Below are 13,942 nucleotides of genomic sequence, written 5' to 3'. Positions count from 1 at the left end.
CTCTACTTCCCCACTTGGACAATGGTGGTTCTGATAAGAGAGATGCACCTTTGGCAACTCTGCAGTAGGTGTTTGCATGACGATTGCGGAAGCCTGAAGAGCACTTCACAGACAAGGTTTCGATGCACATATGGAAGAGGATGGAATATAACCTGAGAAATTTCCGGGTTTTGAAAAATACACCAAGTGGAGACTTTTATTTGGAAAAAATATTTGTTTGCCAGGTTGTTTTGTTAAATTCCGGATTTGTTGGTTTGCGCTGTACTGCGGTATCATGACTTCCATGACCAACCTCATAAATCAGTTTTCCCCCAATGAAATACCTTTAATCCACTTCATAACCCCAAAAAACACCAACATTTTATGTTTTTAATACAGGAGAATAGCACTGTAATGTATAAAAACTTAATACAATATCAATAGATTTTTTTTCGGGCAACCTATCTGTTATTTGCTGAAAAATTCAGAAATTTATGTTCATGTGCTTACCCTCCAAAAGTCTAATTTAAAAAACATTTAAATGTATTCAGATTGGTGTAGAACTGCAATAAATTATGCTGATAGCGGTTTCTTAGAATTTGACCCTATCATAAATACTATACAGTATATCGAACTCAACTCAGAACACCTTTTAGCAATGTGTAAACAGTGTTCCCCCATGTATTCACGACTCACGGATTTACCTATAAATGATTTACATAATTTATTTTTTGGAGGGGGGGGTGTCGGGGCTATCCACCAATTTCTAAAAATGTATTTATTTATTTGTTTGTGCTCAGGTTTGTTATTGTGCCTATAAGTCTGTGTGTGTGCGTGTGTGTGTGCGTGCGTGTGCGCGTTTGTCTGTGTCAGAGAGAGAGAGACAGAGAGAGAGAGAGAGAGAGAGAGACTCGTGAATCTCGGCATGCTGAGCCACTGTGTGAGTCAAGTGAAAGGCAGCTGGACCGTCTCAAGCGTGCAGCCACTTAAACACGGGAGCCATATCCCATTAGTGTAATAGAACTGTAAAGTTTTCTTTCTCCGGTCCGAATCAGTTGTGGGGTTTGTAAACAATGTGCTCCCACAAGGTTGTTTGTATAAAACAACTTTAATCTTTTGTTTCTTTTTTGGAAAGTGCAGAATCAATAGTTTCCCTTTTTGGGAGGGGGGTGGCGTTCTTGAAGGATGGAGATAAGTGCCAATGTAGCATTTTGTGCCATTAGAAAGTACAGTGATGAATTGTGAGTTTAATCCATTCCCTGACTATGCTTGTAGTGTTTCAATAATTTTAGTTTCAATTTCTGTCACGCTTTCTCCTTGAGCAGCACATTGTGCTGCTCATTCTGGTATGTGCACCTACCTTTGTAAGATGGATATACAGTACTGGAGAGTCAGCTCCTATCTTGGCTTCTCAGTAGAGCAGTAATGTTAGTTATTCTTTGCAAAGCATAAATAATATATGCCTGTGAGTGTTGTTATATTGCACCAAGAATTTTAAACTCGTTAATGCCATTTGTCACACAACAAATCAGTTGACATTGTTTCCGTCTCTTCGAGGTCACGAGGATTTAAACAGGAAGGTTTGCTGTGGGATCTACTGATTAAAACAGCACGAATAAACACAAAAATCTACAGTCTATGAAGCTAGAAGGCTATAATCGTGCAGAAAACATTAGTCATGTTAATTATAAAAAGGTGACTCAAGATTGTCTTTCGCACAAACTGTATATTGAACGTGTATAAGAATGACAACTGCAAACATGCTCAACGAGTGTTTCTCAAACATTTTCAACTAAGTCAAAGAAAATACTTAGCTCTCCAAGTCACGCCAACATTAAAATGCAGCAATGATGTAGGTTTGTGTGCGCATCAAAAACACGTCATTCCTCACAAGAGTATGAAATATTATTGTAATCTGCTGTAACATGATGCAGGGTTTGACCATTAGGACCGCACTTCAATATAGGGAGGCCAAAAACCAGTCCTTAAAATGTATTACAAGTAAATTAAATAAAAATTGGACCTAAATAAATGTTTCAGAACACACCTTGTAAATGCATATTTATTGTACTGCACTAACACATTAAATACAACGGAACTGCCGTCTACAAATGTGCGTACTGTTATGGATTGGGTATTTTAAAACAGACACATTTTGAACTTCGAATTCATTGATTGGTTGCATACCACTGGAGAATGCCCACAGACCACGAGTGGCACACTTGGAGGCTCACTGTGCTAAACTAATGTTTTCATGAAGTTAACAATCTGACCTGTTAACAAGCTAAATGTAGTTACGTTGACATGGTGGGAGAAACTTAATAGCTCCTGACTTGATCCTGTTAGCTGCCGATGCTATCGCTTATGTTGTGGAGTTTGCATGTTCTCCCCGGGCCTGCGTGGGTTTTCTCCGGGTGCTCCGGTTTCCTCCCACATTCCAAAAACATGCATGGCAGGCTGATTGGACGCTCTAAATTGTCCCTGGGTGTGAGTGTGGGCGTGAATGGTTTTTCGTCTCTGTGTGCCCTGCGATTAGCTGGCAACTGATTCAGGGTGTCCCCCGCCTACTGCCCGAAGACGGCTGGGATAGGCTCCAGCACCCCCCGCGACCCTAGTGAGGATCAAGCGGTTCGGAAAATGGATGGATGGACAAATGAATGTTGCCTGGAATATTAATAAAAAACTAAATTACAGCTTGATCAATATCTACTTGCACGTCCTTGATGAGCTTTACCAGCGCCACTAGAACAAAGGCTGGCCATGGTGCAGCTTATTAAATGTGATTTCCTGCTTTTCCCCATCCTTCTGCGATGCTATCTTTGGACTGCCGTGTGTCCGGTGACCAGGGGAATAATGCGAGGACATCACAGCGTCTGGGAAATGCGTATGTTTTGCGTCATTTGTCACCATTTTCTGTCATTTTATTGACACAACGCTTATTCTGCTGTCAGTCACCGCAGAGCCAGATCAAATTGTTTTTCATGCTCAATTCATTTGCTGGGAAGAACGTGCCATCCCCATCTCCAACATTAGGTGTGTACTGTGTATACAAGAGCAATCTAACGAGATTCAGTACAAGAGTTTGCTGAAACAATTATAAGAATATGATTGAAAAAATAATAATAATAGCAAAGCCAAATATTACAAAACAACTTTTGGTATGATGCACACCAATGCATCTACAATTTTAGGAACCTACATTTTTTTCATGTCGGATAGATGTTCTTGCATGTAGTATTTTGCATAACAATATAATGAAATAAGTGTGATGTTCTCATCAAATTTTCATATAAATATGAAACAAACGGTTTGTTCTAATCAGATTGTCTGTATCAATGAAAAAGAGGGTAATGTGTCATTAGGTTTTGTGACAAAATATGCTAAATGTCTTGTCCGCAGATGATATTGTGATCTGCAGTGAAAACAGGGAGTAGGTGGAGGAACATTTAAAATAGTTGAGGCATGCACTGGAAAGGAGAGGAATGAAAATGAGCCAAATGTCTGATGTGTTCTGTCAGTCTCTGCTCGGATGAAGGGAACATTTTAAGACATTGGTGATGTTGTGCAGCTGAGAGACAATGGCACTGAGGAGACAACATGACACAGAGCAAAAGGTGGCGGAGGCTCTCAGTAGGTTAGATGTTGAAGAAGAAATGCAGTTCAGAAATAAGGTGGTCTCTTGCTTGCGAGTGATTTTATTGACCTTCACGTTTCTGAATCCACAGCGCAGTGGAGCTGGCATATTTGTGTAATAAATTGCCATAATTGTCAATAATGGCGCTGTGTGTTTTGCTTTCTAGGTCTGATGGGAATACCGTCAGACGCATCGCAGCAGACCCACACGTCCTGCTCCTATCAGCACTCCCCCGGCGGCGCCATCAGCACGCAGAACAACATGTCCAACAACCAGCCCAACAGCCACTCCAACAACAGCGGCCAGGTGCCCCTCTCCCACCCGGCGCAAGCCCACCCCGGACACGGCTCCCCGCACGCACAGCACCTCCCACAGCACGCCGGCCCGCACAACCAGCACCCGCAACACGGCCAACACCCGCAGCACGGCCAGCACCCGCAACAGCACCCGTCCCACAGCCAGCACCCGCAGCAGCACACGCCACATCCCGTCCAACACGCGCAGCACGGCCAACACCCTCCGCAGCATCAGAGCCTCTCCCACCAGCCGCATCCGGCCCAGCAGCAGATGGCCTGCAATCCAGGTAAACTGGCCTGAAACCCGCACCTTGTTTCTCTTCGCCCCATTCATCACGCACGCACGGACCAGAGGAGGTTGCTAAAATCTATTTTACATCTCATTTGTAGTCCCTAAGCGTGGAGAAGCAGTTCTAGGAGCGAAACAATAAATCATAGCGTTATTTATTATCTGAGGGAGAACAAAGCCAAGAAGCAGCCTTGTTGAGGGTTTTGCACAGTGGACTGGCGCCTCCTTATGGACACTATGTACACTTATATTCATCATAAACGTACAGGCAGTATATTTATTAACCTCAGGCTGTTTTCATGAGCTGCGCGTTTGTTTAGGCATGTGTCACTTGGAAAGGTCGAACATTCCAATTAAATATTTCAAAAATAAATAAATAATAAATATCCCCCAGAAAAGTTTAATGCTCAGTTCACATTCTATCAAAATCTCAGGAAGTTGTTTAATTTATTTCCCCATTAAATTGTGCTTTAAAAATCTCGAATGAAATCTTAAATGCTCACAATATATTTTGCTATCAGAATGAGCAAAAGGTAAAAAAATGTATGTTAAATCTTCAAAAATGTTTATTACTCAGAAGACATTGCTCTCCAAAGCCCCCCCAAAAATGTTTACATTTCCCTTGAAATATTACTGTCAAAGTCTCTCACCTAAAATATTGTTTACATTCAATTTTGATGTCAGAATTTTACAAAATGTTATACCATAAAATTGTGCCATAAAAATGGTCATAAAAAATGTTTGTTTTCTATTAGAATTTTTCACAAAATCTCCCCAGAATTTCTGTTTGATTAAATTTTACAGTGAATTTGACCATTAAACTTTGCTTCCAAAATGCTTATTATTCTTAAGTGTTGGAATAAAACTTTCTGGTGCCTGGTCATAAGCTTTAATGTTAGTTACATAAATTTAATATAACAGTAATCTGTCACTTAATATAGATCACATCATGTTGTAGTTCTTTATATTGTAATAAAAAAGATATTTTAAGTATAAGATTGCATTAATTATTAAACAATGGATCACATGACAAAAATCTATGTGATTGGCTCTCTGTCCTCATTTTATCATGCTACCATATTCAATCTTTTATATTCTGCTGTTGATGTTTTGCAGGTTTACTCTCTGACTGGTACCCCAATCTGGATGCACTGAAAGAAACCTGCCGCATTGCAAGCAGCTATAATTGGGCAGATGTGGACCTGTCACCTTTCCAAGGTGGACTCTTTAGGAGCATTGGTGTAAAATGTCCAAGACGGGACTGTGGCTTGAGTGACCTTTTTTTGCCTTTTGCCTGCTCAGGATTACGAGAGAGTATGAGGCAGGCCGAGTTGAACAACTGGTCATTGGAGCCCACACAGATTGCCGACCTGTGCTCGTCCATCAACCAGTTCTTCGCCCGCACTGGCGTCATCCCCCCGCAGGGGACGGTGCAGCCGGCCGTCTGCCACGCGCCCATGCATCCAAACAAACCCAGCCAGCACCTGGGCACAGGTTTGACACCCGACACCTGTCTTGTGCCAGCAGTAGTTACCGCACTTACTTGTGTTCTACCGCTTGTGTCATTTGTACACATGTGGATGCCACTTTATAATAAGGGACATTTTGCTACTAAAGCTGCATGATGCTTGCTTGTCAAATAGTGAGGTTATATTAAGATGCGCTGTTTTGCTTTTAGTCGAATTAATATAGTTAATCAGTAATGCAACACTAAACGTACCTTTTTGGAGTTACAAATCAGAGTGAATTCAATAAGTGGACTGTTCAAGTTTGACCACATTTGCACACAATGGATATAAAAAGTCCACACACCCCTGTGTAAATGCCAGATTTTTGTGATATAAAAACAGAGACCAATTAAGATAAATCATCTTTGAAATTTATAACCTGTACAACTCAGTTTAATTGCAATATTGTAATCTTTCAAGAGGCAGCAGTAAAAATGAACAAATATGGTTGCACGCTGTCGTACAACTCGGATGTCCCTGTGTTCAAAAATTGACCAATCATTCAAACTTATGTTCAACGCTAGTCAGCACACATCTGCCACCATTTACGGTGACTGACTCCAAATAAAGTTCAGCTGTTCTCGTAAGCTTCATTATTGGTGTTGTCTTTCAGCTTCCAATGTATCCTCTTTTATTCCACCATGACATGGTGCAATATGCTTGGGACTAGAAGCTTTCATGAGCAAAAAGAACCCAAATGTCGTTTGCTATGCTTGTCTGTCTCGTCAGGAAATCTCTACATGGACTCCAGACAGAGCATGTCTATGATGGGGCCTCCGGGGTATCCCCACATGCCCCCCATGAGCAGCGCAGGACCCACTATGACTGGTAAGACTTAAGACAGGATTCGAAACTTGCCTCCAGTCTTCCTGTGGGGAGTTTGCATCCTCCTATATTGCAAACACATGCATGATTGGTTGTCAGAGTGTCAGAGTTTTTCTCGGACAAAGTTAAAGAAATGACTCGGCACACAGGGAAAATTGTCTTCAATATTGGCGGGAGGGATCTCTGAGAGCGAATGACAGTATTTGCCCCGATGATCACACTCTCTCGCTCCCTTCCCACCAATTCGGAATTTTATTGTAACATACAAGAAAAACACTGCCCCCCGATATTTGCCTACCGCACCCCCGGTCCGGCCCCTCGGGAGTGATTGGTTACCTTGGTTTGAGCTTTGAACCACCGGTACGTTGACTCCTTTCTGTCTGGTCTACACTGAATCAACATGTTGCAGACTTTGCGGACGACAAATGTCGCTTGGGCGCGACGGGTGTTCTCAAATCGTCTTTTGTTGTTCAACCGCTGTTCCCAATTATTCATTCCCCCTTTGTGACCGACTCGAGCCATCTCTCCTCTGATCGCCCACCTGAATTGACGTTCTAATTGTGGACTTCAACAGTCCTCCGGCCAGGTGGCCGGCGCCTTTGTGCACAGGCATTTGGGGGTGCCGGATACGCACCCAAACGTTTAGATGTGCCCAAATTAAATGAAACTTTAAACATGATACAATTTTGCTCATAGATTCCTCTAACATTTGTTCATTGAAAACTCATAAATTTTCATAGATCTGAGTGTGAGTGCTTTGAGGTGTATCTGTGCCCTGCAATTGGCTTGTGAGCCGTCGAGGGTGCACCCAGATTGTCGCCCAAAAGTCGTCTGGTTGGAGATTCCATCTTAGTCGGACCTCAACTGAGTAAAAATGCTGCAGAAAATGGATGGATTGAAAGACAAACAAATATATTTGTTGATGTTATTTTCTTACTCCCCAGGACACCATGCTCAGATGAACCAGCAGCACATGATGCCGAGCAGAAACTTCCAGATGCATCGCATGCCAGCCGATGACATCCAGGATGATTTTGACTGGGACTCCATTGTGTAGCCTCCTCTGATATACATATATATTTTTTTTAATTTTGCAAACAAACGGAGCAGAGAGCGAGAAGAGGAGGTGGTAGCCAGAGAAAATCAGGCTGGGCTAAAAAAGGCCATGGGAGGGCGAGGAGATGGAGGAAGAGGAACACCACCCCACACATACCCCCCTACTCCCCTTCTTGGTGGGTGGACATTAGACGGGCTGCCCTGAAACAGTTTTACAGAACCAGAAAAAGACAATCATATTAGTGGGACAGGTCTCCAGCCCGCCCCTCCCACCATCCGAAGCAAGGGCCTTCCAAAAACCCCGAGCCACACCCACTGCCCCCAACCGTTTAGCCCCCGCTTTTAGCCAAGCCACTCCACCACTGTTCTGTGATTTGAGCTTGTGATTCTTCTTCTCGTGTTGGCCTGAGTTGCCTCATGGATGAATTTAGCTCTTTTTTCTCCCCTAATCTTTTTATTGTTTTCTAAAAGAAACGCTGGCTGCCTCTGTGAGTCATGTGACTGTGCTCGACGGTGGAAGAGGGCCCCCGTGTGGCTGGCGTCAAAGTTTGGATTATGCTAGCTAATGTTTTGAACAGGGTTTAAGAAAAAAGTCTTCAAGGCCTATCGTTAACAATGTAAAACCAGAGAATGAAAACGAATCAGTGTGATCATACAAAGGAGTGTTTGGGCCACGTTGAAAGGGAAAAAGAGTAAAATTGCAGGTTAAAAGTAAGCCTAATGTTGTAAAGCTGTATTTTGTATTTTAATTTCACTCAATACGATGAGTGTGAAGCAGCAGGATACCAAATGTTAGTTTTGTGTTCAAAGGTGTAGACACATCCAAGTCCATGTCATTCTGTCCATCAATATTCGTTTAGGGCAGTGTTTCCCAACCTTCATTGAGCCGATTTACATATTTAGTAAATGTCAGAAAATAGGTACAGTATATCAACAATCTGAAATATTGATGATCTCGTCTCAATTTATTCACATTTTTACTTATTCAGTATAAAAACTGGGCCAGTTTAGTAGAACACAAGTGTGTGGACACACTAATTAATAGTGGAAGAGCATTTCATTCATCATATGTCACTGGCATAGATAGATGAACAAAGATGCATTAATTATAGTCAAGAATTAAATATTTAGGACCAATTCAGTAAAATTTGATCATTTCTCGCTCTCACCGTGGTTGGGAATCACAGCTTTAGGGATGGGCATAGTCTTTGATTCATTGATGTTTAACAATTGATGGTTGATTAGTTGTGTCTGGAAGCGATGGAGGCAAAATGGAGTGCACTTCCTAGGTGCAGTTCGCAGAAATGCTGTCAGTTATCATCTACATCCACGTCGATGCATTCCTAACTATTTTTTGCCATTTGGATTTTTTATCAGTTATTAATAGAAGGCTAATTTTTCCGAGAGGTGATCAAGGAAATGCCCATCCCTAATTCCTTTTTATATCTAACAGCCTATTGATCATTAAAGGGCATCAACTCTGAGAAGCAGCACCCTAAAAGTGAAAAGCACGTGACACGTTCTCAAGAGTAAAATGCTACAAATGCTAGTCTAGCTAGCATTAGGCTGGAGAAACTACTAGTTATCTTAAAGTACTCCACTGCCTCCCCTTAAGATTTCATTTAGATTAAAGCTGCTACTGCACGACCTTTGAGCACAACATCCATCCATTCACAGCGGAGTGAACAAGACAATGACAAATGACTACGCTTTATGCTGAGCTAAGCAAATAAACTAAGATCATTTCCTAGATTAGGATTAGTTTTCGATCATGTGATGAATATTTTTTTTGTCCGCCACGTTGAAGGTTGAGATCTGGAGGATAAGCTAGCCGACTGAATAATTTTTCAGCCGTTATTTATTTATTTTTCTCTGTCTAAATGTAATCAGTTAATATCAACCTTGTTGTCATTGGAGATACGGTATGTCTAACTGGCATACTAAAACTATTCCAGCCGCAGGGTTGTTTTCTACATAGATCTATGTTTCAATTAATTTGAATAAAATCCATAGATTACTGTGCATGTATGTATCATGCAATTTCTAACTTTGCCAAACATTAAAGCTTACCTTCAACGAACCGTTGAGAACAAACACAGATGTATGGATATCTGTCGGCAGTGTGAGAACAATTTATAACTGAAACCGAACTGAACTTAAATTGGACTTAAAAAAAAAATACAAATACATCATGGTTACATGATACACAGTTTGATTGTGTGATTGTTTCATATGCCACGAGAGGGAGCCTCTGCACTAGTAGTGGTACTCGTACCACACTCAGAATCACTGGTTCAGGGGGTTACTTCGATTTAAAATTTGGCAAACGGCTCGCACTTAGATTCCTTGTCAGACAGCTAAAAATGCTAACTCTGATTAATGATCAATAGGCTCTATACTTGCCCTTTAAACATGTGTCACTTTGACTTATTTTATATATATACACTGTATATATATATATATATATATATATATATATATATATATATATATATGTGTGTGTGTGTGTGTGTGTGTGTGTGTATGTATGTATGTATATATATATATATATATGCAGTATATGCATATATATATATATAAGTATATATACGTATATATATACTGCAGGTATATATATATATATATATATATATATATATATATATATATATATATATATATATATATATATACACACACACACACACACATATATGATTTTTCAACGCTATTTTTGGGGCACAGGTTATGATGATAATTTATATTTGAGGTTTTGATGGAAGAACAAGTTTTTTGCGAAAATGCACACAAAAGAAAACAGGGTGACTGGAAGTTCTGGAAACTTGCATATTGGATGGGCGCTAAAACAACAACACATTCAATTTCTCATACCCATGGTCATAAATATGGGAACAACAACACAAGCAGCTTTTTGTCATACTCTGCATCCGTTTTCATCAACCTGACATTGAAGTTGTGTCTGGCTCTGTGCAAGGGATGGCCATTTGACTTCCTTGATTGCCTACAATGAATTTGTAATGGTTTTAATTGGATGTGAACAATCAGTGAATTCTGAATTCCTTTTTTCATGACGCTGTTGTATCGAACAGACTAATGCTGCCCAGAGGAGTCAGTTCCCATAGCCGACTTCATGTTGTCCTTTGCACAGCAAATGAGTTTCAACCCAGTAGTGACAACTCCGTTTTGCCTCAATATCAACAATCAATTCCACACAATCGACGGAATTCTTAGTGATCAATCAATCAACTAATCGATGATTATGCGCATGCTTAATTTCTCTTCCCCTAACAGAGGCTGGTGGCTCACCTTTCCCATGATTCCACACCTGGGGATTGAGCAATCCATCCCAGGGGATGCCATTCGACCTCCGTTTTACATGTAAAAAACAAAAAACAAAACACACACAACCATTTGCCATAGAAAGGAATGGATTTGTAATTATTCTGGTCCAGAGTGAAACTAACTGAGCACCAAGATGATTTATTCATTGTTTGGAAACATTTGTCCCAACATGCTGACCTATTCCTTTAAAAAACCCTGTAAGGTGAATTCAGAGATTTGCTTCTAAATGCATTCTTCATTTTTTAGTATAGTTGTTGAAAACGTGCAAAGACTGAACTGAGAACTGTGAAAAGATCGTAGTAGATTTAACGTTAAACAGTTTTTCCACGATTTTGGGTTCCCTCTTTTTATTATGATTTTTCTTTTTTTTTTTTTTGAGTGGAGAAAACACATTTGAGGCATCTGGCATAATTTATCCCTCCCCACAATGTCGCAGTTGTGACGTACAGCGAGCTGGGTTCACAATTGTCTGCTGGTGTGGCAGCTTTAGAGCGCCTCATTGTCAGCCACGAGTGTCATGTTGCGGAGATAAAGACGAAAGAGTGAGGAAGGGGAATTTTCTTCATTTAAAAAAATTATTATTGTTTTTTTATACTTGACAGCCAGCGCCTGGACAGGTTTTGCCGCTTTAGAGCTCCCTGTTGTCACGCAGATGTATTTTCACAGCTCAAACATGGAGTAATGTGTAGACGTAAGAAGGTGCTCGGCAAAATAGCCTAAATTTTTCCAGGACGTAGTAGAAGTATTTGATTAACAGTTGAGAGAGGAGTGGCACGCCCACAACATTCGAGAGCAGACATTGGCTTCATTTTTCATGATTTAGAAGCCTCATTTAATATACTTGCCACTTTCATTTAAATTTGGCAAAGTCGTGAACACAATTCTCTGTGGTGTGTCAAATACAGAACACATTTTTACTTTACAGGGACTTTAAGACATACAGTCTTCCCATTTAAGATAAGGTTTTATGACAATCATTTTTAATAGTGCTGAGTGTGCAAAACAAGAAAAAAAAATACAGGGATGGGCACTTAACTAACTCTCCAGATTGTTTTTGGAGCTCACCTTCCCATAGTGGATGTCATTTTGCCTTCTTTTGACAGACAGCACACTTGAGTTTTGAGCCAAGAGTGACGTAGTGCACTCCAATTTGCCCCAATCGCTTCTATGACTCAACTAATCAATTCAATTGATGGCTGCCTACGCCCATCCTTCTTGTAAAATTTTATTGAGGTAAAATTTGTTTCACTTCTTCCAGGTGAAGATTGAAAAATTTTTTTTAAATGTGGCTTGAAAAAAAGGGACAAAGTGTAAGAAAAATGACTGGATCACTTTTTGTTGCTTGAACGATTGTGTGCGTGCTCAAGTGCGTTTGATGGTGTGATTTAAAAAAAAAAAAAAAAAATTGAGGCGGAGTCAAAGTTTGTTTTTACTTGCCAGAGAGATTATTTGGGAGATTTGAACACATTATGAATGAGGAGAAAAAAAAATCCCAGTTGGGGTGGTTTTTCAAGAGCAGCCATCATCATCATCCGAGTACTGTCAGATGAAATGAATGGTCGTTTCCTTCAGTGCTGGTGTCGTCTTGCTTGTACATATTTGTCTTTTTCAGTCACACCCCCCTCCTTTTTTTCCTCTTCGGGGGCAGGGGGGAATCCGCGAAATAGACGAGGGAGGGGAAAGAATATTTTGTTATCGTCCAATCAGAGGGTGACAGCATGTATATATCTATATTGTATATATGTGATGAAAATGCATTGGCTTTTTTTGGGGTGTGTGTGTGACACTACCTTTTACCTGTACTATGTTTCTACATTCAGTGTTTCAGTGTTGATAATATATATTTGGTTTGTGTTTCATTGTTTTTATTTCGTCTTTGTCATTTCTTGTTTGTTTTCCTCCTACTTTGCCCCTTTTTTTATTTTAAATTGCACGATTTATTACTTTTGCTGTCCGATGAGGTGACACAGCTACTCTTTGTATTCGTTTAGTGCTGTAAAGTGTTATTAGAATTGTCAATACCACCTGAAGCCACCCGTACCCAAGCCCCCTCCTTGCCCAATATGCATGAATGGCACTTACAAGAAATAAAATATGGTAACTTCACTGTGGAATGTTGTGCTGTTTGAGCCTTCTTCGTGAAGACATGTAACCACCTCCAAGGCATAGGACACATCTTTAGCATGACATACTTTGCTGAGTCACTGGAAAATGAACACAGATCACCTCCCCCAAAAATGCCTCTGAAAAAGTGAAAAGAAATGCTCGTTTCAAGCCAGGATTTCAGTTAGACTGCCAGGGTTTCAAGTGAGGGGTTAGCATTTGAAATTATGGTTTCAGTCTTGGGTAATTGAGTCAAATTGAGGTTCCAAAGCAGGGTTATGTTTTTATGCCGGACTTCAAGACTGGGTTGTTTCAAATTTGAAATTCAAACCCAGATTAGCGTTTCAATTTAGGATCAAAACGCGGCCCGGTAGTCCAGTGGTTAGCACGTCGGCTTCACAGTGCAGAGGTACCGGGTTCGATTCCAGCTCTGGCCTCCCTGTGTGGAGTTTGCATGTTCTCCCCAGGCCTGCGTGGCTTTTCTCCGGGTACTCCGGTTTCCTCCCACCTTCCAAAAACATGCATGGCAGGCTGATTGACCACTCTAAATTGTCCCTAGGTATGAGTGTGGGCGTGGATAGTTGTTCGTCTCTGTGTGCCCTGCGGTTGGCTGGCAACCAATTCAGGGTGTCCCCCGCCTACTGCCCGTAGACGGCTGGGATAGGCTCCGGCGCCCCCCGTGACCCTAGTGAGGATAAAGCGGTTCGGAAAATGGATGGATGGATGAGTATCAAATTCGGGGTTCAATCTAAAATTTAGGGTTCCAAATTGGCACTTCAAGGCAGGTACAGGATTTCAATGTAATATCAAGGCAGGGCAATTAAGATTTCAGGCAAAGTTTCATGTATCAAGATAGGGTTTGAGTTTCAAACCTGTTTTATGGTTTCAAATTAAGACTCCAGGCAAAGTT

At 40.9% G+C, this 13,942-nt stretch overlaps 1 protein-coding gene across 1 annotated transcript in view; it reads left to right on the top strand.

The window, feature by feature from the left end:
* The window catches only part of foxj3 (forkhead box J3), a 108,930-nt gene extending 98,906 nt beyond the window's left edge, over positions 1–10,024 (top strand). Inside the window, exons 8-12 of the mRNA XM_086118457.1 lie at positions 3,780–4,196; positions 5,315–5,416; positions 5,501–5,692; positions 6,436–6,534; positions 7,476–10,024. Of these exons, the coding sequence (XP_085974583.1) occupies positions 3,780–4,196; positions 5,315–5,416; positions 5,501–5,692; positions 6,436–6,534; positions 7,476–7,588 (923 nt within the window). The 3' untranslated portion in view covers positions 7,589–10,024. The remainder of the gene's footprint in view (positions 1–3,779; positions 4,197–5,314; positions 5,417–5,500; positions 5,693–6,435; positions 6,535–7,475) is intronic.
* Positions 10,025–13,942: the final 3,918 nt, after the last annotated feature.

The sequence above is a fragment of the Hippocampus guttulatus genome, chromosome 8 (genome assembly GCF_054856545.1).
Source record: "Hippocampus guttulatus isolate MCC_2025c chromosome 8, RoL_Hgut_1.0, whole genome shotgun sequence".
Classification (NCBI taxonomy): Eukaryota; Metazoa; Chordata; class Actinopteri; order Syngnathiformes; family Syngnathidae; genus Hippocampus; species Hippocampus guttulatus.
The sequence above is the reverse complement of the archived record's forward strand: the minus strand, read 5'-3'. Positions and strand labels throughout refer to the sequence as shown.